A 23,037-nucleotide genomic window follows, 5' to 3' on the forward strand; every position below is an offset into this window, starting at 1 on the left:
ATTGGCTGTTGAAAGCCCGCCATGAAAAGAGCGCCAAAGCATGCAAAACCCGGAAATAAAACGACCGAACACGGATTTTTACCCGAACATACAGTAAAGTGTCCGTGTCCGTGTTCGGGTAAAAAAAATCCAATTATTCGGTACGAACACGAATAATACAGTCCGTGTTCGCTCAACACTAGTTACAACCTTATTCCAAAATGGATTAAATTGATTACTTTCCTCAAAATTCTACAAACAATACCCTATAATGACAACGTAAAAAACATTTGTTTGAAATCTATGTAAATGTATTAAAAATAAAAAACAAAAAAATCACATGTACATAAGTATTCACAGCCTTTGCCATGACACTCAAAATTAAGCTCAAATTCATCCTATTTCCACTGATCATCCTTAAGATGTTTCTACAACTTGATTGGAGTCCACCTGTGGTACATTCAGTTGCTTGGACAGGATTTGGAAAGGCATAAACCATATAAGATCCAACGGGTAACAGTGCATGTCAGAGCACAAACCAAGCCAAGAAGTTCAAGGAACTGTCTGTAGACCTCTGAGACAGGATTGTATTGAGGCACAGATTTGGGGAAGGGTACAGAAAAATGTCTGCAGCATTGAAGGTCCCAGTGAGCACAGTGGCCTCTATCATCCATAAATGGAAGAAGTTTGAAACCGCCAGGACTCTTCCTAGAGCGGGCTACCCAGCCAAACTAAGCAATCGGGGCAGAAGGGCCTTAGTCAGAGAGGTGACCAAGAACCCGATGGTCACTCTGACAGGGCTACAGCATTTCTCTGTGGAGAGAGGAGAACCTTCCAGAAGAACAACCATCCCTGCAGTACTCCACCAATCAGGCTTGTATGGTAAAGTGGCCAGGCTGAAGCCACTCCTCAGTAAAAGGCACATGACAGCCTTCCTGGAGTTTGTCAAAAGGAACCTGAAGGACTCTCAGACCATGAGAAACAAAATATTCTGGTCTGATGAAACAAAGATTGAAACCAGGCACCGCTCATCACCTGGCCAATACCATCCCTACAGTGAAGCATGGTGTTGGCAGCATCATGATGTGGGAAAGTTTTTCAGCATCAGGAACTGATAGACTAGTCAGGATTGAGGGAAAGATGAATGCAACAATGTACAGAGACATCCTTGATGAAAACCTGCTCCAGAGCACTCTGGACCTCAGACTGGGGCGAAGGTTCATCTTCCAACAGGACAACAACCCTAAGCACACAGCCAAGATAACAATGGAGTGGCTACGAGGCAACTCTGTGAATGTCCTTGAGTGGCCCAGCCAGAGCCCAGAATGGGAACCCAATTTAACATCTCTGGAGAGATCTGAAAATGGCTGTACACAGACGCTCCCCATTTAGCCTGATTGAGCTTGAGAGGTCCTACAAAGAAGATTGGGAGAAACTGCCCAAAAATAGGTGTGCCAAGCTTGTAGCATCATACTCAAAAATACTTGAGGCTGTAATTGGTGCTAAAGAGTCTTCAATAAAGTATAGAGAAAGGACTGTGAATACCTATGTACATGGGATTTTTTTTTTCTTTTTCATAAATTTGTAAAGATTTCAAACAAACTTCTTTCATGTTGTCATTATGTGGTATTGTTTGTATAATTTTGAGGAAAACAATAAATATAATCAATTTTGAAATAAGGCTGTAACATAAAAAAAATTGGAAAAAATGAAGCTCTGTGAATACTTTCCGGATGCACTGTAACTACTCATTATTATTAACCATATGTACTTACTCTTCTTAAAGAAAAACAAATAGTTGTGGTAAAGTTTTTAAAGTAGATCTATAGGCAAAACATTTTTTTTTTTATTTTGGATATAGTAAGTGAGGGTCATAACCCCTGTCAGATTTTTTTTTTTTTTTTAGCCATCTGTGTCCCATTGTGCAGATTTCCCTTTACTTCCTGTCCCATAACCAAACAGGAAGTGAAGGGAAATACCTACAAAGTAAGGGAATGCCTTGGGGACCCCCAGATCACCAGAACTAGTGTCCCCATTGGAAGATTTTCCCCAGATTTTCTGGGAACAACCAAACGTTTGGAATTTTCTTTCACTTTCAATGGTTCAGGTATCTAGGACAAATAAAGAGGTTGAATCTCCCTCACGGTACCACAGAGCCATGAAAACTGACAGGGGTTCTAATCCCTCTCCACCTTTTCCTAAATTAAAAAAAGTGTTGCCTTCAGTTATACTTTAAAGTGTTCCTAAACCCACAACAGTAAAATCAGTCTGTAGATTCAGTAAAGCATGCTTGTTATACTCACTGTGGAACCTAAGGGGTTAATCCTCCGCATTATGTAAAAAGGCTGTTTGATCCTGTCCCTTCTTCTACCATCCCCAATCCATCTGCTGATAGAACGGAGGCTAGGGAAGAGTGTGTTTTTTTTTTTTTGGGGAGAGTGCATGTAATCAGCACAGGGCTGTCCAAAAAGAGGGTCAGGGGTCCTGCAGCCTGACAGGACAGTCAGAGAAGAATGAAAACTCCTCCTGCAAGCTTTAACCAGACACTGATAGCAGTCACAAGACTGCTATATACTGCTGATGAAAAAAGATATTTAGCAGTTTATATTTACTAAAACTATTGCATTGTCATGTTCTGTGTATTGTGGGAGATCAGATATACAGTAGTGAATGCAGGGTCCTAGTTTTATTAACACTTTTTTAAACAGATAACTTATGTAGCACCCTCCTAGTCAGGTGCTAGGTAATAGAGTGTAGTTTTTGTCTCTCTCTGCTTACCAGAAGAGCAGCAGGTAAAACCTATGTGCACTCCGCTTATCAGGGAGCAGGATTGATTGTTAGGTCTACTCAGTGTGCCCAGTGTGTATTTATCTGGTCTCAGGGAGTGTCCCCAGCTGATCCAATGGGGAGGCACGTTGGAGCTGGAGGAAACCTGACCAGGGACACACAGGCTTTTAGTACTGTCCCAGGGGTTGGCACAAATAATGGTGCATTATGGGACAGGGTATAAAAAGCCACGGGCACAGGAGGTAGAGGTCTTTGGCGGGAAACCAGGTCCCAGAAGGAGGGTGGTGGCTGCCTCCTCTTCTGCAGCAGTTGGTGGTGGTCACAGGCAGTCGGCCTGGTGTACCAGGGGCATGAGACTGAACCCAGAGGTCCAGGAGATGCTGACTACAGGAGTTGGGGCACAGCAGAATCTGGAAAAACAATGTCCGTGAGTACAAAAGGAACTTGCCCAGGGGTCTGCCCAGGAAGGGGACCACTCCGGAGTGTAGTCAGTGGACGGGTGTCAGCTAGCCCAGAGAGAAAGGGCATACTAGGGGAGTGCCCTAAAGAGAAATGTAATGGAAGGACTTACCTCATCTTCATTCAAGTGGCAAGATGAAGCAGCGGCCTTGCCGCATTCTCAAGTTTAGAGCCCTCAGCATTGTGAAAAGTTAACAGTTGGAGTATCCCACTCATCCCTGGTGATGTAACTTGGGGCAGAGTTGTGAATGGATTTGTATGTTGTGGTTACTATTTTGAATTTAATTAGCTGAGCGATCAGGTGCCAGTGTAGGGATTGGCAGAGAGAGATGGCAGACACTGTGTGGTTGGTGAGCAGGATAAGTCTTGCAGCAGCATTCATGATAGACTGAAGAGGGGATAGCCTGTAGAGAGGTAGGCCAATGAGAAGTAAGTTGGCAATAGTCAAGGTGAGAGATAACAAGGGAGTGAATTTTTGAGATTGTTTTCACTTGTTGCCTGCAATTGCTCTTTAATCTGTACAGCCACCCCTGTGAATATATCCACAGTTTTAAGCATTCCCAGCAGTTGTTCAAATGTTATCACCTCTATTAGGAGTTTACAAATTTAAACTATTGAGTGTACTTCATTTTAGGTGTTCGCTTGAATAGTCTTTTGGGAAGGAAGGGCAGTTTGGAAAAAATGAACAACTACTGGGATGTAGGTCAGTTCTTCAATGTGAGCATGCTGGCCAGTGACATCGGAAAAGCTGTACAGGCAGCTGAACGTCTTTTTAAGCTGAAACCTCCAGTCTGGTAAGCAGTTATAAAAATGTGTTTGATCTGTAGACTATATGCACCCTCAAGGCCCGTACACATGTACCGATTGTCGGCCGTAAATATTCGGCCAACGGCCGATGGGCCGATTGTCGGCTTGTTAGTATGATGCTTCCGACAACCGACTGCGACTTTTCGGCCGAACAAAATCTGGTGTGCATGCTATAAAATTTTTGTAGGCCAACAAAGAACGGCCGATTGTTCGTCAGTCAGTACAGATTTCAGCCGACAAAAAGCAGATGAGCAAGACTGGGCATGCTCAGAAAAGAAAAAACACACGGAAAGTTGACCATCACATGGCATCACTTCTGCAGTCGGTTGTTGTTAGCCGACAAAATTTGTGTGCAGTCTTTAGCACTTTTCAACCTACACGACAGCACCGGACAAAAGACTGCCGAACGGTCGGCCAACAATCGGTGCGTGTGTACGGGGCTTTAGATAACTACATTTTGGCATTCCATTTTAAACCTTTTATGAGAAAAGCCTAAAACTGGCCACAGATGAATCAAAATTTGGCTGGTTCAGCAGAGACTGGCCAAATTTTGATCCATTTACTGTCGTTCCCGCTCAGCAGCAATTGATCCAACAATGGACTTCTGTTGAACGGGAGTATTTGAGAATTTTGTCAATTGGCTGGAACACTGATCAGTATATTCTGACAGTAGGGAAGTCCCTGCTTTCAGAATACGATAGCCTTAGTGCACATGTTAGTTTATCCAGATGTTGCTGCAGCTTTAGTTAGATTCAAGAGCCATTTATCATCCTTAGGCTGCCCATAGATGCATCGTTTTCTTTCGATCAGTCATTGTTTTTTTTTCCAATTTCTTTGCTGTCAGAATACACTGATCAGAGCTGCAGCCCATGATTAAATAAAAATACTCCAACATTGATAAATGGCTGCTAAAAGTAACCCCGACTGAGATTGCAGCAACATCTGGATAAAAAAAGTATGTGCATAAAGGCTGGCCATAGATGGTTTGAAAAACAATAAGAACAGATTCCCCCATCCACACAAGCCGGGTAGATGTAGGAATCTTCCCTGCTGTGCTATTGTATTCTGACAGTGGGGACTCCTCTGCTGTCAGAATACACTTATCTGCATTGCAGTCGATTGGCTGCATCCCTCTGATCGAGAAAAAATTTCCAATTTTTCAATTAGATCGACTTTTGTCAAGCAGGAATGGCCATAGATGGATCAAAATTCAGCCAGTCCCTGCTGCATACTTAACTGCTCTGTGCAATGTTTTTACACAGAGCAACCCAGATCCTCCTCTTCTGGGGTCCCCCATGGCCCCCACTGGCAGCTGTCCACTCCTCTTTTTCTCTGTTCCATAGCAAATTGCTTGCTATGGGGGCAGACATTCAGGCTCGATCCTTAACCAGGCTGTGTGTGTCTATAGACGCACATAGTGTGACTCAACCCTGCCCCCGCTCTCTGCTCATAGGATTTGACTGCAGCAGGAGAGAGATGGGAGAAGAGTTGCTGCAGATGGGCACAGAGCTAAATTGAGATCGGGCTCAGGTACTTATTTGGGAGGGGGGGGAACTGGGGTAAGCAACTTTTGAAAGTTTTTTTTATCTTACAGGATAAGTCCAGTCAAAACCTAACTAATGCTCAACCTGCTCTGTGCCACATTCTAAGACTATTCTTTCTAACCCTGTAAAACAAAAATCACTGTACTTTCCTTTTCTGCACCTGATCTGGTCCGGTCCCACGCTGAGTTGTCATCAGCATAGAGGCGGTTGCAGGAGAGGCACTCAACAATGGAAGCCGCATAGTAAGTCTATGGGTGACGTAATTTCCCATTCATTCGTTGTCGGTCCTCTCCCACACACAGCTTCCGTCACTGGAGACCAGACCAGATCGGGTGTAGAAAAGGTGAATACAGTGATTTTAGCTTTACAGGGTTAGATAGAACAGTCTTAGAATGTGGCAAAGAGCAGGTTTAGCGTTAGTAAGGTTTTGACTGGACTTATCTTTACAGTGAATGCATTATTGTAAAAAAAAATCTTTTTACCTTTATAATCACTTTAAAGAAGCCTCTGTATTCCACTAAAGAAAACAAATTTTACTGGTAAATCAAAAATTCTATTTTATTAAGATAGAAGTTGTACATAAAACATTAGTCTTAAATGGACAGTGTGCACTCTGCCCGCCAGGTACCTAAGATCCGTGGTACAAAATCTGCTTCTGATACAGCGATTCAAGAAGCTCAACACAGAACATTCTCCACGGCAAGAGAGGTTGAATTTTTGGATGGACATAATTGTGGAAGCAACAAAAGAGTCTACAAATGGACTGAGATTTCCGGTAAAGAAATTTTTAATATCCTGCAAAGATAAAATAAAATAAAATAAAAACTGTAATTTTGGAACACTGAGGTAGAACTGGTTGTTTTCTAGAACTAAGCCTATACGGCAGTGGCATACAGTATATTATAATGATCTTATGTCCTCTGTCCTAGTGTTTCAAATTTTGCGTGAGTTGGTGGCTAATCTTGGCTATGGCAGTATGTTTGGTTTAAATAATTGTAATAATCCCAAAAGCAAACATTCATTGTATTGCAGCCTACCAATTCTTAGATGTGATGGCTGCATTCTGTTTTCTTTTTTAGGCTTTCTTTCCTTAATTTTTACTTGGTGATCGGGCCTGTAAGTTTGTTGTTTTTAAACATAACATGCTCCCTTGCCAATGTAGAGTTAGAGGGATGAGACAAACCATTTACTACTGAGAGGGGTACTTACAATGATCAGTCTTTATTTACTTGGGGTCAGACTGACCTAGTGGGGGGAGGGGGGGATTACACTAGGGGACAGACTGACCTGGGGGGGGATTATACGGATGCACAGATTGACCCAAGGGGGGAAGTATTTTGCTGGGGGACAGACTGACCTGGGGGGATTATACTGGGGGACAGATTGACCTGGGGGGGGGGGGTTGTACTGGGGGACAGACTGTCTGTCTGCTAGTACAATGCTCCCAGGTCAGTCTGGCTGACCTGGGGGGATTATACTGGGGGACAGACTGACCTGGGGGGAGAGGGGAATTATACTGGGGACAGACTGACCTAGGGGGAATTATACTAGTGACAGACTGACCTGGGGGGGGGGGGATTATACTGGGGACAGATTGACTTATGTAGGAAGGATTATACTGGGGGAAAGAATAAACCGGGGGATTGCAATGATCAGATTTTATATATATATGTTGCTGTAACTGCTTATAAAGTGTGAGCTGGAGTTTGCTTTTAATTTGTTAGTATATTTAAATCTGCTAGTATATCTAATTCACCATCTGAAGCAGTGAAGATGAAGAATCCATATACAGTACTTGAATTCCTAGTTCTACACACCTTTTCCATCATTATGAGGGGGGTCCAGTTTTGTCTTATATTGTATGGAGAATGTAACAGGATGAATAGAAATACTGCTAAGTTAGGACAGAGAAGGTCAGCGGGAACAAATCCAGGAGCTGTGTTAGGAGGAGCTTACTGCCAGAGTCTCCAGGAGATATGGGAAACCAATGAGTAGCCAGACATGATTTATAACTGAGATGTTATTTTAAGGCCACTTTCACACGGTCTTCAGTCACTACCGCACTTCTGAAGAGGATCCCTTTAAAATGCATTTTGTAGGCGTTCAATACTGCTGCTTTCTGTTTTTTTATTTTACCAGTTTTTTTTCTTTAGGTGCAGGGGGATTTTGAATTTAAATATCAAGAATGTTCATTTGGAGGTGGGTGGTAAGGGGCAGTAAAAGCCCATGTGAAATGGGCCTTAGGATAAACTGACCCATTAACAATTTTAATTATTGAAAGCCTGACATTTGTATGACAAATAACTGACCTTTTTGTTATTCTTCTAGGTTCTTGTCTTGGAGCCTACAAAGGTTTATCAGCCCTCATATGTCTCTATAAACAAGGAGGCTGATGAGAGAACAGTTTCGTTATGGCATGTGTCCCCTGTGGAAATGGTAAGAGTCAGATTTGTTTTTTTATATTAGTTACATTTTTTTCCAGTTACTATCTGGTGCCCAGTGTCTTCAAATTACGGCCCTCCAGCTGTTGCAGAACTACATGTCCCATGAGACTTTGTAAAACTTACATGACTAGGCATGATGGAAATTTTAGTTCTTGAACAACTGGAGGGCCATAGTTTGAATACCCCTGATCTATAGCTTCTAATATACACTGTGTGAAGGGATTTCAGTACAGTAGAGAAGCCTCTATAACTGCAAGACTGAAAATAAAGTTTAAGATGAGGACAGGGCAGTACTGAATCACAGTGTATAGCATCCAGCCTGACACTGCACTAGGGATCGACTGATTATCGGCAAAGCCGATATATATTGAGGACCGATATGTACTTTCCCTGATATATCGGAATCGGCCGCGGAGGTTACCGATATTTCGGGAAAGTGCTTGTACCGGAGTGATGCCTGCAGCTAGAGGCATCACCCTGGTACCGGCGTCCATACCTGAGGGTCGGCTATCTTATAATGACAACTCGGCTGTCATTGCAAGGAGCGGGAGGGGATGTCCCCCTTCCTCCCACTGCCTTCCGCGACTCACCCGTGTCTCCTGTCCCACCGGGAGACCCGGGAAACCAGCCTGCACGGCCCTCGAAGACCCGATCAAAGCTGCATTCGGCTCTGATCGGGTCTCCATGCAAAAACCCGTACTGGCGCCAGATTAAAAAAAGTGACAGCATTCAAAACAGCCAAAGGGGTTTGGGGTCTTTTAGACCCCCAGATCCCTCCACAATAGTACCTGTCAAGAAAAAAAAATAAAAACATTTTTTTTTTTTAAATGTACGAAAATATCGGCGCATATCAGCTGATACTGATATGCATTTGCCAAAATATCGGTATCGGTATCTGCAACGAAAAACCGATTTCGGTCGATCACTACACTGCACTATACTACAGAAAATATACTTTATTGTGTTTTTCCTCATATGGAGCATAAATAGAAACTCCACAAAGTTCTTGTTAGCTCAGATCTCGTCAGGAGGCAATCACGATGATATACAGCCTTTCAGTTGCTAACCCCCCAATAGATAGTGAATTCCCTCTCGTCCGGCCGGGAGTTATGACGACACATAGCACTCAAACTTAGCACAGTCACAACTGATTTTATTGCAAGTGTAGCTCTTATTTAAGGCACGTTTAAGCGGGAAAAAACTGCTTCAACTGGTTTACAATTCATCAGTCAAATTAACAATAGCACATCTCAGACAGAACAGTACATGAAAGGGCCTTTTGCATCTGTGTCAATATGAGGTGTTCCCGTATCTGAATCTGTGTTTTGTCAGAGGGTCGCCCCGTCTGCATTCAGTTGTCATGGGTTAATGTAAGCAATTGTCAATTGTTTATGGGTGGCGTCAGCAATCTCTTATGCAAAATGTCCAACTGTCAAGTGTTCAAATGAATGAATGGACAGGTGGTTTAACATGTCGTCTAAATGCAAAATATAGCTGTCTGCTGTCCAGGGTGGATGAATGGGTATCAGTCTAGCTCGTTACTATGTAAATGCAAGGGCCCATATTTCATCATGGAATGGGCATAAGCTGAAATATATATGAAATGTAAGAAGGCATGTTAATACAATCTTTCAGTTCTACTATATTGACACTTTGTAAAAAGCAAGACTCATGGCTTGTGTGTGCGCTCGCTTAAATTTTTTTTTTTCAATCAATACATTTTTATTTGCATTTTAAATTTTATATTTTTTATCACTAGTGAAAGGTCATATTGACGTCAAAGTTACACCATTGTTTCTCGATACATTTTAGTCTGCTGTATAGGTGAGAGTTATGCCCCATACACACGTGCAGATTATCTGCAGACTTTTGTCTGCAGACTTACCAAAACTATATAATATGAGGTCAAACCTAAACACTTTCAATTTGTATGCAATCCGGAAGGCCCTTGCACTACATAGAAAAGGTAAGTCTGCAGACAAAAGTCTGCAGATAATCTGCACGTGTGTATGGGGCATTACATGACAAATGTCTTCACAAGCAGAAAATATTTGTTTTACAAGTCCAGTTTCTTCTTTCAGAAAGGGATTCATGAGTGGAACTTCACTGCTTCTTCTATAAGGGGTATAAGGTAGGGAAACTGATACAATTTTTCGACATGATTGTTTTCTCAGCAGTTTGGAAAAACAGCATTTATTGTGTATGTTAGGTTAAATGTTTTTTAATAAGTTTTATTCTTTATTTAACTTCTACATCTCTTCTACAAAAACTCTGCACCATTCACATTAGTCTCTGCCCATGCAGGGGCTTAAAGGCTAAGTTCACCTTTACATAAATAATAATAAATACACAACTTTTGTAGGTAGAAGAATATGTATTCATCATTTTTTGAAAAAAAAAATGCAGGTGCAGTGACAGGCTCCTGCACACGATGCCTACAGCTCTGTTGCCCGTAGCTCTGTACAGGCTGTCTGTGTGCAAGCGCAGTTTGTTCTAACTACAAGTTTGTTTGCTGCTGTGGCTGATGGTACTTGTAGTTTATTCATTCATGGGAAGCTGTGAATGAATGACGCAGCAGAGAGAGGAATCCATGTCTGCTGTCACGGGGGAGGGGGGGGGGAATGAGCAAGAGCTGTTACATGTTACATGTTCCATCCTAAAAACAGTGAACCTATTCTTTAAAATATTCAGTCCTTAACAAAGACAAAGTCGGGTAAGCTGTCCATATGTTTTTTTATTGCTGTGTAAGCAAATCATGCAAACTGCAAGCATGTGGAGCTCTTCTGGGAGCTGGACTTCAAAGCTAAACTGCCACACAGTTATCCACCTATACATTGTGCTTCCCTTTTAGTGTATATCTATGTATTCAATACAAATAGGGATTGCCAAACAAAAAGACAGGAAATGTTATAGGTTAGAAAGTCTGTTCTATTCAAACAATTCCTGGAAGAGCCCCTTGTAAAAAAAAAAATGACACGTTTATGTATCTGACAGTCCTCTGACTCTCTGTGTTTTCTAATGGAATTACTCATAACTTGATCTGTTTTATAATGTACTTGTGCCACACATTTCTGACTCTTACATCAGCTTTAAACATTTAGGATTGGGACTTTTAAAATAAGAAGTATTAGTAATAGGTTATCAGAATGGTATTTTTAGTGCAGAAATAGGGACCTTTTACAAGGGGGTGGACTTCCCCTGCACTCTGCTTGCTCAGCAGTGGATCTCATCTCTCCTCTATGGGCTGCCGGATATAAATGGGCCACCTGTCCGTTTAAACCCAACTTCCATCTGATCTGATCCGCTAGACGGAAGGGGAATGGATCCCCATCCATCTGTTTTTAGTGGATTGGATGTTGCAGGTGTAAATGGACACATGTCCGTTTACACCCGCTACTCCACAGAGGAGAATGAAGGTTCCGATCGGATCCTTCTAAAAATCAGACAGGCAGACCCGATCAGAACGTTTGCGTAATAAAGGCAATAAACTGGCCATCGATGGATTGAAATCTGGCCGGTTCAGCAGGGACCACCCGAATTTTCATCTGTATGTGTCTGTCACTGTTCAAACAAAGTCAATTGTTAGCTGGATGTCTGTCGACCGGACAAGCTGGAAAATTCTTGCATTCAGGGTACAATTTCCATGCAAAGGGGGATTCCTTCTTCCAACTCACGTGTGTGGATGGAGGAATGTGTTTGTTTTCTTCGATCAGCCCTGTGACTTAGTGAATAAAAAGAACCATCTATGGCCAGCTATACTTCCAGTGTATGATCGTCTACATCAATAAATACCATTCTGTAATCTCAGCTGCTATGTCACATGTGGGAGCTGGTAATTCAAAGTTGTTTTAAATATATTAGGGTTGATTTATTAAATGCAAATAGGCAATTCGCTTTGCAAGGGAGGTTGCACTTTGCAAGGGAAGTTGCCCCAGGGCTTATTGAATGTGGGGAAGTTTCGTTTTGTAAAAAATATATATATATTTTTGCTTGCACATGGATTGGATGATGGAAATCAGCAGTTTCATGTAATTCACTGAGCTCTGGGACAATTCCCCTGCAAAGTGCAACTTCCCTTGCAAAGGGAACAGCCTTTTAAATAGTAAATTAACCCCATAGTCTCTGGGACTGTGTTCCTGATCCTTAGCTACATGGTGAGTCATTGGCATGTAACAAGCACAATTGTGTCAGGTATTATGACATCAGATATTTCTGACAGGGAGAAAGCACATTCTAAGTCCGTAACTCATGTGATAGTGAAGAAATTATGAGGATGACAGTCCTACAGCTTTGACATTCAGCAATGGCATTTCTGATAAATCTATATTGGCAGCTCTCCTTAAATCTTTCCATACACATCTTAAAGTGGAACTTTAGTCAGAAAATTACATCCTGCTAGACAACTTCAGGCTGGCCCCGTTTGCAGGTCTAGCTATGTAAAAAAATAAAAGTGTCTATACTGTATAAAATGCTGTAATACACTCACCTTGCTCTGCACATGCTCAGATGCTCTCCATTTGTAGGCACTTTTAGGCACTACTGAATTTGTAGAGGCTAATCTGCTGACAGCCTTAAAGCAGAATTGAACCCTTCTATTTTTTACAGCTAAGGAAGCTGCTTCTGTTTGATCTACAACTGCCATTGTGCTGTACATGTGATCAGTTGTGACACCAGCCATTGGATGGTATGACAGTTTGGTTAAGGACACAAGCAAATTTGACAGTTAGCAATCCTGGCATTACAGAAATGTAATTTTTTTTTTGAAGCTGTTATTGATGGGTTTTTGTTCGGCTTTAAAATTTACTGCTCTTCAGGGGCTCTGGGCTTCAGCAAAACGGCTGCCTCCAGCAAGAAGAAACAGGAATAATGCTGGAGGCAATTTACAGCACACACTAATAAGTTGTTATGGGTAAAGAAGAAACAGGAATAATGCTGGAGGCAATTTACAGCACACACTAATAAGCAGAGTTGTATAAAGTACTCGAAACCCATACTTGAGTAAAAGTACAAGTGCTCGATCAAAAAGTGACTTGAGTAGAAGTGGAAGTGCTCGATCAAAAAGTGACTTGAGTAGAAGTACTAAAGTATTCAACATTTTTTATACTTAAGTATTGCAAGTAGTTTTTTTTTAAATTTTGCTACTCAAGTACTGAAAGTAAAAGTACCAGTAGTTTTGAAAAAAAAAATTGCTACTCAAGTACTGAAAGTAAAAGTACAAGTACTGTGTTATGTAGTTTTTAAAGAAACAAGTCAAAAGTTTAAACATCATATTGTTTTTTATTATTTCAAATGCAGCTTTTATTTATACATACAGTAGCTTTTATTTTCTTATGCGCTGATAATACACATGTTTTGTGCTTCATGAAACCTGCCATCTACTGTTCTGGCAGTGGTAATTTTTATAATTGTAACGGGTAACTATGCAGCACAAAAAGAAAATATTGGAGTAGAAGTATTGAAATCCTTGAAAAAATGTAGTGAAGTAAAAATGGAAGTAGGAGAAAAAATTTTTACTCTAGGAAAGTACAGATACCGCTTTTCGGTACTTAAGTACAGTAGTGAAGTAGTTCTACTTAGTTACTATACATCTCTGCTAATAAGTTGTTATGGGTAAAGTTCAACTTTAAAATGTATTGAGATCCAGGCTTGATTGATTGCTTCGCTATGATAGATTACGTCACCTTTCCAGTTGCTGCTGGGACAGAAAAGTTTAGGTTTTAAGCTTGATTTTAACAAACTCCCTAAAACGTTCATTCCTGGCTATACAGCAGTTATGTGCTTTTACAGGTTCTAGCACTAGTGTACATGATTTTCCACAGTGAACGATTGTTTTCTGTAAAATAACTGTGTTTATTGGAAGCTGTTCAGGGCCAGATAGATCCTTTGTGATGTGCGGGTACATATTTGCATAAACACACAATATTATGTTTTGACTTTGGCGTCCTGAGGTTATCTTTCACAGCAATCTGTACCATACTTAAGCTGGCCACTGTTTAAAAAAACTCCAAAATACCAACCCTGCTCTGCACATGCTCAGTTGCTCTCCATTTTTGGCATTGTGCCTGAAAATCAGAACCACTGGAGGCCGATCTACTGACAATCTAAATATTTACTGCTGCTCATGGGCTCTGGGCTTCACCAAAATGGCAGCCTCCAGCAAGAAGAAACAATGCTGGAGGCAATTTACAGCACACACTAATTTTGGTAGCATAACTATTAAAGTGGAATGTATGTTTCTTGCTAAAAAAACTTTTATTTTTTATTAAGTTGTTATGGGTAAAGTTTTATTTTAAGGCCAGTAGCACTCATTCTGCTGCTACCTTTAGAATAACTGACAACAAAGAAAATTCACATTACCAAACATTTTTAGTAAGCAGTCTACTTTACATTGTCTTTGTGGGCTATGATCAGTCCCGACTTCGCTCCACAAGTTAGGCCGAAAGTTATATAACATGGATTACACCTTCTCTATCTCTACATTACATTATTACATTCATACACTAGAAGAATTTTGTACAAAATTTTTCATTTTTTAGAATGTTTGTTCTTCTAATTGTTAGTGGGGTCAAATCAACATTTATTTTTGTCTGGACAGTAAGGAGTGATAAATATATGAAAATTAAAATCCTATAAATACACTCACCCTGCGCTAAAATAAATAAGAAGGCACAAGAATAAAATCAATAATAACGACTTGACGTCAAAGCAGCTGCTATAAAGGATAAGATCAACTACAAAAAGGTGTCCGATAATATTAAGAAGCAAAATAATATATTCAAACACTAGCAGCGCTAAATAAACAAACTAAGGAATAAAATCCAAAGTCCTTAAATGGGTATTTCCAGGTCATGTGGTGAGTTGGTTAGACACAATCCTTTTATCCCAGGGAGGGTGTGAGGGGTCCTGGCCGTAGCACCTGATTTCCACCACCACTTTGTGCTCCCCCCCCTATTCTTAAAACTCACCAGAGAATGGTGAATCAAGATCCTTCAAGGAATTCCGCCACTAGATTCCAACATTGGACACTGGACCACTTTTCCTCTATTAGCTGTACAATCTCCTGCTGCCTGGCCGGCGGTCAGTCACCAAGCTGCGGCGGGTCGGTGTGTGCAGCGATGCAGGAAAGCCGCTCGCATGCCTTCAGCAGCAGCAGCCCGGGATGAGAAGCTCCCTCCTCCGCCTGCTTGGGGTTGTGCTTTGCAGACGGTCCCTGGTCGGGGTGTGTTGTGTATTGGCAGTGGGGCGGCTCCGACTCCCTGACGCCAGTGAGACCAGATCAATCCAGGTTGCCGTGGAGGAGGAGGAGGGAGCTTCTCATCCCGGGCTGCTGCTGCTGAAGGCATGCGAGCGGCTTTCCTGCATCGCTGCACACACCGACCCGCCGCAGCTTGGTGACTGACCGCCGGCCAGGCAGCAGGAGATTGTACAGCTAATAGAGGAAAAGTGGTCCAGTGTCCAATGTTGGAATCTAGTGGCGGAATTCCTTGAAGGATCTTGATTCACCATTCTCTGGTGAGTTTTAAGAATAGGGGGGGGAGCACAAAGTGGTGGTGGAAATCAGGTGCTACGGCCAGGACCCCTCACACCCTCCCTGGGATAAAAGGATTGTGTCTAACCAACTCACCACATGACCTGGAAATACCCATTTAAGGACTTTGGATTTTATTCCTTAGTTTGTTTATTTAGCGCTGCTAGTGTTTGAATATATTATTTATTTTTGTCTGCAGTGACAAGAATATTAGACAGGGGCAGAATGGAAAATATTTTTTGGATACATTTCTAGAAGTGAATTTAGATTTTGTTTAGGAAAGTCTATTCACTCTAAAATTGAATGTTAAATGCAAACTAAATTTTGAAGTACTATCAAATGACATTGGTCAAAGTCATCGAACAGCCAGAGATTTTTCATAGAAATGTTTGCACAAATGTGCATTTTGCGCATAGTGTCCAGCTATCTAACAGGATTTTCTAAGGACATTGTACACTTTCAAAAGTTTTCATTGTTTTCAATAGGTATCAGTTTAGTTAAATTCCATGTATTGTTTGTTTGACTTACCTTCTAATGATGTGCTCACTCATGTTATGGCTGCAGTTTGTAGTGTCATGGCTGATTGATTTACCTATGTCCGCGTATCCCTTTAGCTGGCTTTTCCCTTTTCACTAAAAGGACAGGCAACTTCTTGTTCTGGGTCACAGTTCATGCCTCACTGTTTCCTCTGTTTTGTATCACAAATGTAGGAGTGCTAAGGTGATGAAAGACTACATGGATCTCTCAGTTAATTGCTCCGACTGATTGGTCTTTTTCAGATCAAATTACTGGTTAGCTTTCAACTAGGAGAACTAGACTGAATCAGAAAATACACACGTTTTTTTTTCTTTCAACCAGTGAGTTGAACGAAAAAACTGACGGATCCCCATGTCCACATAAGCAATGCATTATCAAGGATCTCCCTAGCCACTCCTTTGTATTCTGACAGCGGGGGCCCCCCCCCCTGTCAGAATATACAGATCAGTGCTGCAGCCATTGGCTGCAAACACTACTCGAATTCTGGTTTTCCAGCATTACTGACAGCAGCTGGTCGTAAGTTCATACTGAACCATACAAATTTTGGTATGTGTGTACTCTGTTTGAGAGACCCAGGGACAGAGGTCATGCATTACCTGTGCAGTGTTATGTGGCATGCTTTATGTTTGAACACAAGCTTTACTCTACTATAGGCTATGTACAGTGCAAAAAATGACAGTATGAAACTACATGATCAATGCACATCTTATGCAGGTGAAAAACACAAAATCCAGGTGGGAAGGTTTATATTGCCTTTAAATCATTGGTAGTCTCTCTGATTTTGATCTATTTTTGATATTGGTTGTTTATGGCGGTAACTATTTGTCTTGTTTCTAAATGAATGGAAATCTGATTACTTGTCTATATTTTACAGCATATCAAAGTTTGATGAACGTTGCTGCTTTCTTTATGTTCATGACAATTCAGATGATTTTCAGATATACTTTTCCACTGAGGACCAGTGTAATAGGTGAGTGTAAACTGGTTTTAAATAATTGGGGGCTACATTGCATTTTAACCTGGAAGGCTAGACTACAGACAACTAAATGTATATTCGAATCACAAACTGGCAACTAAATATATATATATTGAAGTCTGTAAATGAACTGTGTTGCACACTGATGAGGTTGTCTATGTGACTTCTTCTGTCAGCATGTTTACATAGTTAGATTGATAGCACTATGCCAAGAACTAGGGTCCCAATTTGGGCATAATGTTCCCCCTTCCTCTCTTAAAGAGTAAGTAAACCCTCCTCTGCAAATTGTACCTATAGGTAAGCCTATGATAAGGCTTACCTATAGGTACTGTAAATATCTCCTAAACATGTACCGTTTAGGAGATATTTACCTTACATGCAGCCAGTGACGTCACTGGCGCATGCGCTCTGAAGGAACGGCTGCTGGTGCCGTTCCTTCAGAGCCCTGTGCCGTGACCGTTGGCTCCCGTGCGCATGCGCAGGAGTGACGTCACCGCGGCTTCAGCCAATCAGATGGCCGGATGCCGCGATCCCGAAAGACGGGCGACTGGAAATGTTGCCCGTCATAGAGGTAAGCGGGCGGCACGGCGCTTCTAAGGTAAGTATTTATTATTCTAAGGCGGGCTCGTTCTAAGGTAAGTATTTCATAATGAGCTAGTATGCGATGCATACTAGCTCATTATGTGTTTCTCTCTCGGGGTGAAGAAAAGAAAAAATATGTGGGTTTACAACCTGTTTGTCTGTGCCAGGGACTACAGGGGGCTAATATGAAGACAGATCAAGGTACTTATTCCAGTTCTTTGGAAAATTACATTAGGTGACAATTTTTACTAAGATTTGGAATTTCCACAACTACCAGTTGGTGAGTTCGATTCTGATGGGGGGCTGAGAAGTAACTCCAATTCTTAGTAAGAACTTGTTTCGACAAAAGTCTCTTAGTAGTTTTTAATATACACATAAGTAGATAAGATGGTGTTTTTTCCTCTCAAGGATCATGATTAATAATGATTTTGTAGCAATGACAAGCTGGCTTCACATTTGTTGTGTAAGAATCAATGGAATTGATTCAGTGCAAGTGTTTCTCATAGAGGAAAAAAATCTATGAAATGTAATGTAATTAAAGTAAGAAATAAATGCTGTGATCCAATTCTACTGCTGCACTAAAGGGTATCATTAAATCACTGTTAACGAGATCCAGTTTCAATCAGCTACCATTAACCTGGGCAATTTAATCTGAGTGCATGTCGAATAAATATAGAGGTGACTTCATATACAAATGTCAAATTTTTTGGTAAAGACATGCTTGGCTTCATCACTTTTGGTCCCCTGAACCTCCCTTTCAGTCATTAAAACATAGAAAAGCGATGGCAGAAAAAGACCAAGTGGTCCATCAAGTCTGGCAATTTTTTATTTTTTTTTACATGTTTTTGTATTTTTTTTATTTATCTATGTTTGTCCCAAGCATGTTTGAAGCCACTTACTGTTGATTAACTCACTACCTCTGGTGGAATGTAAGAAGCCACTTACTGTTGATTAACTCACTACCTCTACTGGAAGTTTTTCCAAGCATCAACTATCCTTTCAGTAAAATAATGCTTTCTAAGATTAGTTTTCAACTTTCCTCCTGTTAGTTTGAGGTCATAATCTTGTTCTTGGTTTCATATTGAAAATACTACCCTCTTGGACCTTATTTACCCCCCTGACTTAGACAAGGTTCACATCTTCGCAGCCATGCGGGCTGTGGTTTGCGCGGGCACGACAGCCCATTCATTTGAATGCCTTGTATCATAAAATGCAGGAAAGAAGTCACTGCACTACTTTGGAAATCGTAGCCTGCATGGGAACTGCGAGTACAGCGTGATTCCCAGTGCAGGTGCGATTTCCAGTGTGGCAGAATGGTACAAAGAGTTGTATGGGTTTCTTTTTTTTTTTTTTTAGATTTATACTTACCTAGTTGAATGCAGCATCGGTCTGATGCTACATCTGTCCCTCTGCGCCTCTACACTGAGAACCGAGCGATCGAACACCGCCCATCGCTTGGTTCTGACAGCTCCGTGAGCAGAGCTCTCTGCTCTGCTCCCTCCTTGTTCACTGGAGTGCTGGGCTGTGGTGGGGGTGGAGCGGTCGGCTCAGCCTCTCAGCAGCTTGCCAGGCACCTGGCGGATCCTGACTTCCATTGTTGTGATGACCTGGACTGACTTCTGTGACATTAGCAGAGAGCGGACTTCAGCCCACGCTCTGCTGAAAACAAACTGCACTCCTGTGATCCATAGGAGATGTACAGTCAAACAAGCTTTAGCTGTACATCTCCTTTAATGGCACCCTCCCGCAGGTCCCATGTTTCACTGTGGTGGTGGTTACAGCTGCAGAAATTTGTGTGGCAGATGGCAGGAGGTAGGGCCAAGTTGCGTTTTAATTCTCATGAATATGGGCATAATAAGTTACTGATATTTATATGCAAGATCTTTTAAGATAAGGGTAATGAACCAATGCACTAACCCAGGGATTCCCAAACTACGGCCGTGCAGCTGTTGCAGAACTACACATCCCATGAGGCATTGTAAAACTCTGACATTCACATAAATGACTAGGCATGATTGGAATTGTAGTTCCTGAACAACTGGAGGGCCGTAGTTTGGGGATCCCTGCACTAACCAATAATAGAACTAAAAAACATACAGTGTAAAATTAAAAGGAATAGCAGCTAAATTCTGAAGTATCACCACATACAATAAACTCACAAAAAAGGGGGGGGGGGGAATTAGCGCTAATTCAAAAAATCATGTGACATATATACGGACCAACAACTAAATCAAAGTGTTCAAATCCAATAGTGTACATACATAGACACAGTGAAAAACATGCTAGGAGGGAAAATCACAAGTGAAACATAAATCACACATGAACAGTGCAATAAATGTGATAAATATTCTCAGAAAATGCTAATAATCAAAGTCCATCAAAATTGTGAAGAATGATGTCAAAGTTGTTAAAAAGTCCACAAATAGTAAATGATGTGTCTTCCGTACATATTTCCCAAGGCAAACGGGTGCTTATCCAAGCGGTGAGTAATCGCTGTGTATTTAATTGTAAGTTACTACTTTCATGAATAAATTGCTGCTTTTATATACTACACTATGGAGATGTTTGCTTGCCTTACATGAGCCATTACTCGACGCTGTGGAGAAATTTTCCATTATTGGATCACTCTGAATACACATAATATCCTTTAATAAGGTGAATGGCCATTGCACTTATAGGTTGCATAAGATTCCGTTTGTCTTGGGATTATGCACGGAAGACACCTCCCCCTTTTTTTTTTATTACCATCACTTACTATTTGTCGCCTTTTTATCAACTTTGACATCTTTCTTCATGATTTTGATGGACTTATTCACATTTTCTGAGAATATTTACCACATTTATTGCACCGTTCATGTGTGATTTATGTTTCACTTGTGTTTTTCACTCCTAGCATGTTTTTCACTTTGATTTAGTTGTTGGTCCGTATATGTCACATGATTTTTTTGCATTAGCGCTGATTTTTCCCCCCTTTTATATGCAGGATCTTGCTGTCAGAGACTGGAGGAAAGATCCTGAGTATAAAATGCAAGTTATGATCTGTAAAGACCTTGCGTATAAACTTGCACAGGCGCATAAAGATGTGTACCTGTATACATGCATTAAAGTCTTGTTCATCCTTTTTTAGCTGCCAGTGTTTCAGTTTACGCATGAAAACTTTCGTATACATGCGTATAAGCATAAATAGGGCTACATGCGCATGAGTACATTTGCCCACTAAGTGTAAAGACGCTGCATATCTCTGGGGTCCATAGACAAGAATGGGTGAAGGTTGCTGTACTCAACTATGTGCCGCGATTTGTGTGATGTAATGGATTGGATGCACCTTAGATGCCTTTGGTGCATCATGTCTGTGCGTGTTTGCTAGTGTACACAAATAGCTGCTTACAGCCGCCTTCAGCTATTAAAGTCTATGGACAGCTGTAGGCAGCTCTAGGACACTTGGGATACCAGAAATACTCAGCGTCCTTACGCTGCACTGGCAATGCACCCATGTGCATGTAGCTTTACTGTACTCAAACATGAAATGTTCATTATGCATTATGGATCTTTAGACGCCGGTGTGCTCATTGTTTCTCAACACGCCATCTATGTTCAGATCCCTAAAAAATCTACACTGCTATAAGCACTGCAATATTTTTCTTGCCTGTTTAAAAAAAGGGCCTTACAAGAAAACTTCATAACACTGGGTCACAAAGGAAAATAAATGAAAGCTGCAGCTGCAGTTTTGTCCACATTGTTTTGCAAGTGCCTTTTTAATTCATGTTAGTGCACTTGAGCTCAACATATGGCAGATGCTCTCTCCTGCTTTCTGCTTCTCTTTCCTCTCCATTGAGATAAGCTGAGGCTAAGACCTGCCTGTATGAGGTTTCACCTGGAGCATCTCTATCTGCTGCTTATAGAGAGAATGAAACCCACTGGACAGCGATCCATGTGCACATGACTGCATGCTGTTGAGATCCTTAGCACTACACTTGGCATTACAAATTTGTTTTAAATGTGGAACTACTAGGACTGTTATGCTGATCCTTGCTTCATACCTGGTGAGTCAATGACCTAAAACCAACATGTAGAATAGGAATTCAGAATTTTAATTGATTGCCATTAGGTCAGTTACATAGTCTGGTTGAAGAAGACACAAGGCCATCTAGTTTAACCAACTGATAGGTTAGTGACTCACTAGGTAATAGAGCCAGCAACTGGATGATGGCCCTGGAGACTGCACCTTTAAAAAACAACTCCCATAGTGGCTCCCATGTTTCTGTACACTCGTGTACACACTGATGGAAAGTTGGCCAGTTCCTGCTGAACCGGATGATTTTTGGCCAGTGCGTACCCAGCTTGAGGTCATGACCTTCCATGTACATAAAGGAGCTGAAGGTTTTTTAAAAGTGTAACTTTAGTCAGAAAATTAAGACCGGCTAGATGACTTCAGGCTGGCTCCTTTTGCAGGTATAGCAGTGTGTAAAACATTAAAAATACTGTAGGTGCCTACACTGTTTATAAAGCTCCAAAAATACACAGTCTCTCCCTGCTCTGCACATGCTTAGTTGCTCTCCATTTTTGGCATTGTGCCTGAAACTCAAAGCCACTGGAGGCCGATCTACTGGCATCCTAAATATTTACTGCTGCTCATGGGCTCTGGGCTTCAGCAAAATGGCAGCCTCCAGCAAGAAGAAACAATGCTGGAGGCAATTTATAGCACACACTAATTTTGGTAGCATAAATATTAATGTGGAATGTATGTTCCTTGCTAAAGAACCTTATTTTTTATCAAGTTGAGTAAAGTTCCACTTTAAAATATATTGAGATCCAGGCTTTATTGATTGCTTTGCTGTGATAGATCACGTCACCTTCCCAGTTGCTGCTCAGAGAAAATAAGTTTAGGTTTTAAGCTTGATTTTAACAAACTCCCTAAAACTTTTAAAATTCAAATATACAGTCTTGTTTTTAAAAGGGGAAACTTTCACCCCTGGCTGTACAGCAGTTATGTGTTTTTTTAGGTTCTAGCACTGGTTTACATGATTTTCCACAGTGAACGATTGTATTCTGTAAAACAACATTGTTAAAAGGTGGATGATTATTGGAAGCTATTCAGGGCCAGATAGATCCTTTGTGATGTGCGGGTACATATTTGCATAAACACACAATATTCTGTTTTGACTTTGGCGTCCTGAGGTTATCTTTCACAGCAATCTGTACCATACTTAAGCTGGCCACTGTTTAAAAAACTCCAAAAATACCGACCCTGCTCTGCACATGCTCAGTTGCTCTCCATTTTTGCCATTGTGCCTGAAAATTAGAGACACTGGAGGCCGATCTACTGGCAGCCTAAATATTTACTGCTGCTCATGGGCTCTGGGCTTCAGCAAAATGGCAGCCTCAAGCAAGAAG

General features: G+C 41.3%; 1 protein-coding gene across 1 annotated transcript in view; it reads left to right on the forward strand.

Moving 5' to 3' along the window:
- Positions 1-23,037, forward strand: part of MAP3K15 (mitogen-activated protein kinase kinase kinase 15) — a 311,475-nt gene that overhangs the window by 184,871 nt on the left and 103,567 nt on the right. The window contains exons 9-13 of the mRNA XM_082244591.1: positions 3,860-4,019; positions 6,201-6,351; positions 7,905-8,012; positions 10,102-10,151; positions 16,960-17,055. Coding sequence (XP_082100717.1) covers positions 3,860-4,019; positions 6,201-6,351; positions 7,905-8,012; positions 10,102-10,151; positions 16,960-17,055 — 565 coding nt within the window. The remainder of the gene's footprint in view (positions 1-3,859; positions 4,020-6,200; positions 6,352-7,904; positions 8,013-10,101; positions 10,152-16,959; positions 17,056-23,037) is intronic.

The sequence above is a fragment of the Pelophylax lessonae genome, assembly GCF_965119305.1.
Source record: "Pelophylax lessonae genome assembly, chromosome: 2".
NCBI lineage: Eukaryota > Metazoa > Chordata > Amphibia > Anura > Ranidae > Pelophylax > Pelophylax lessonae.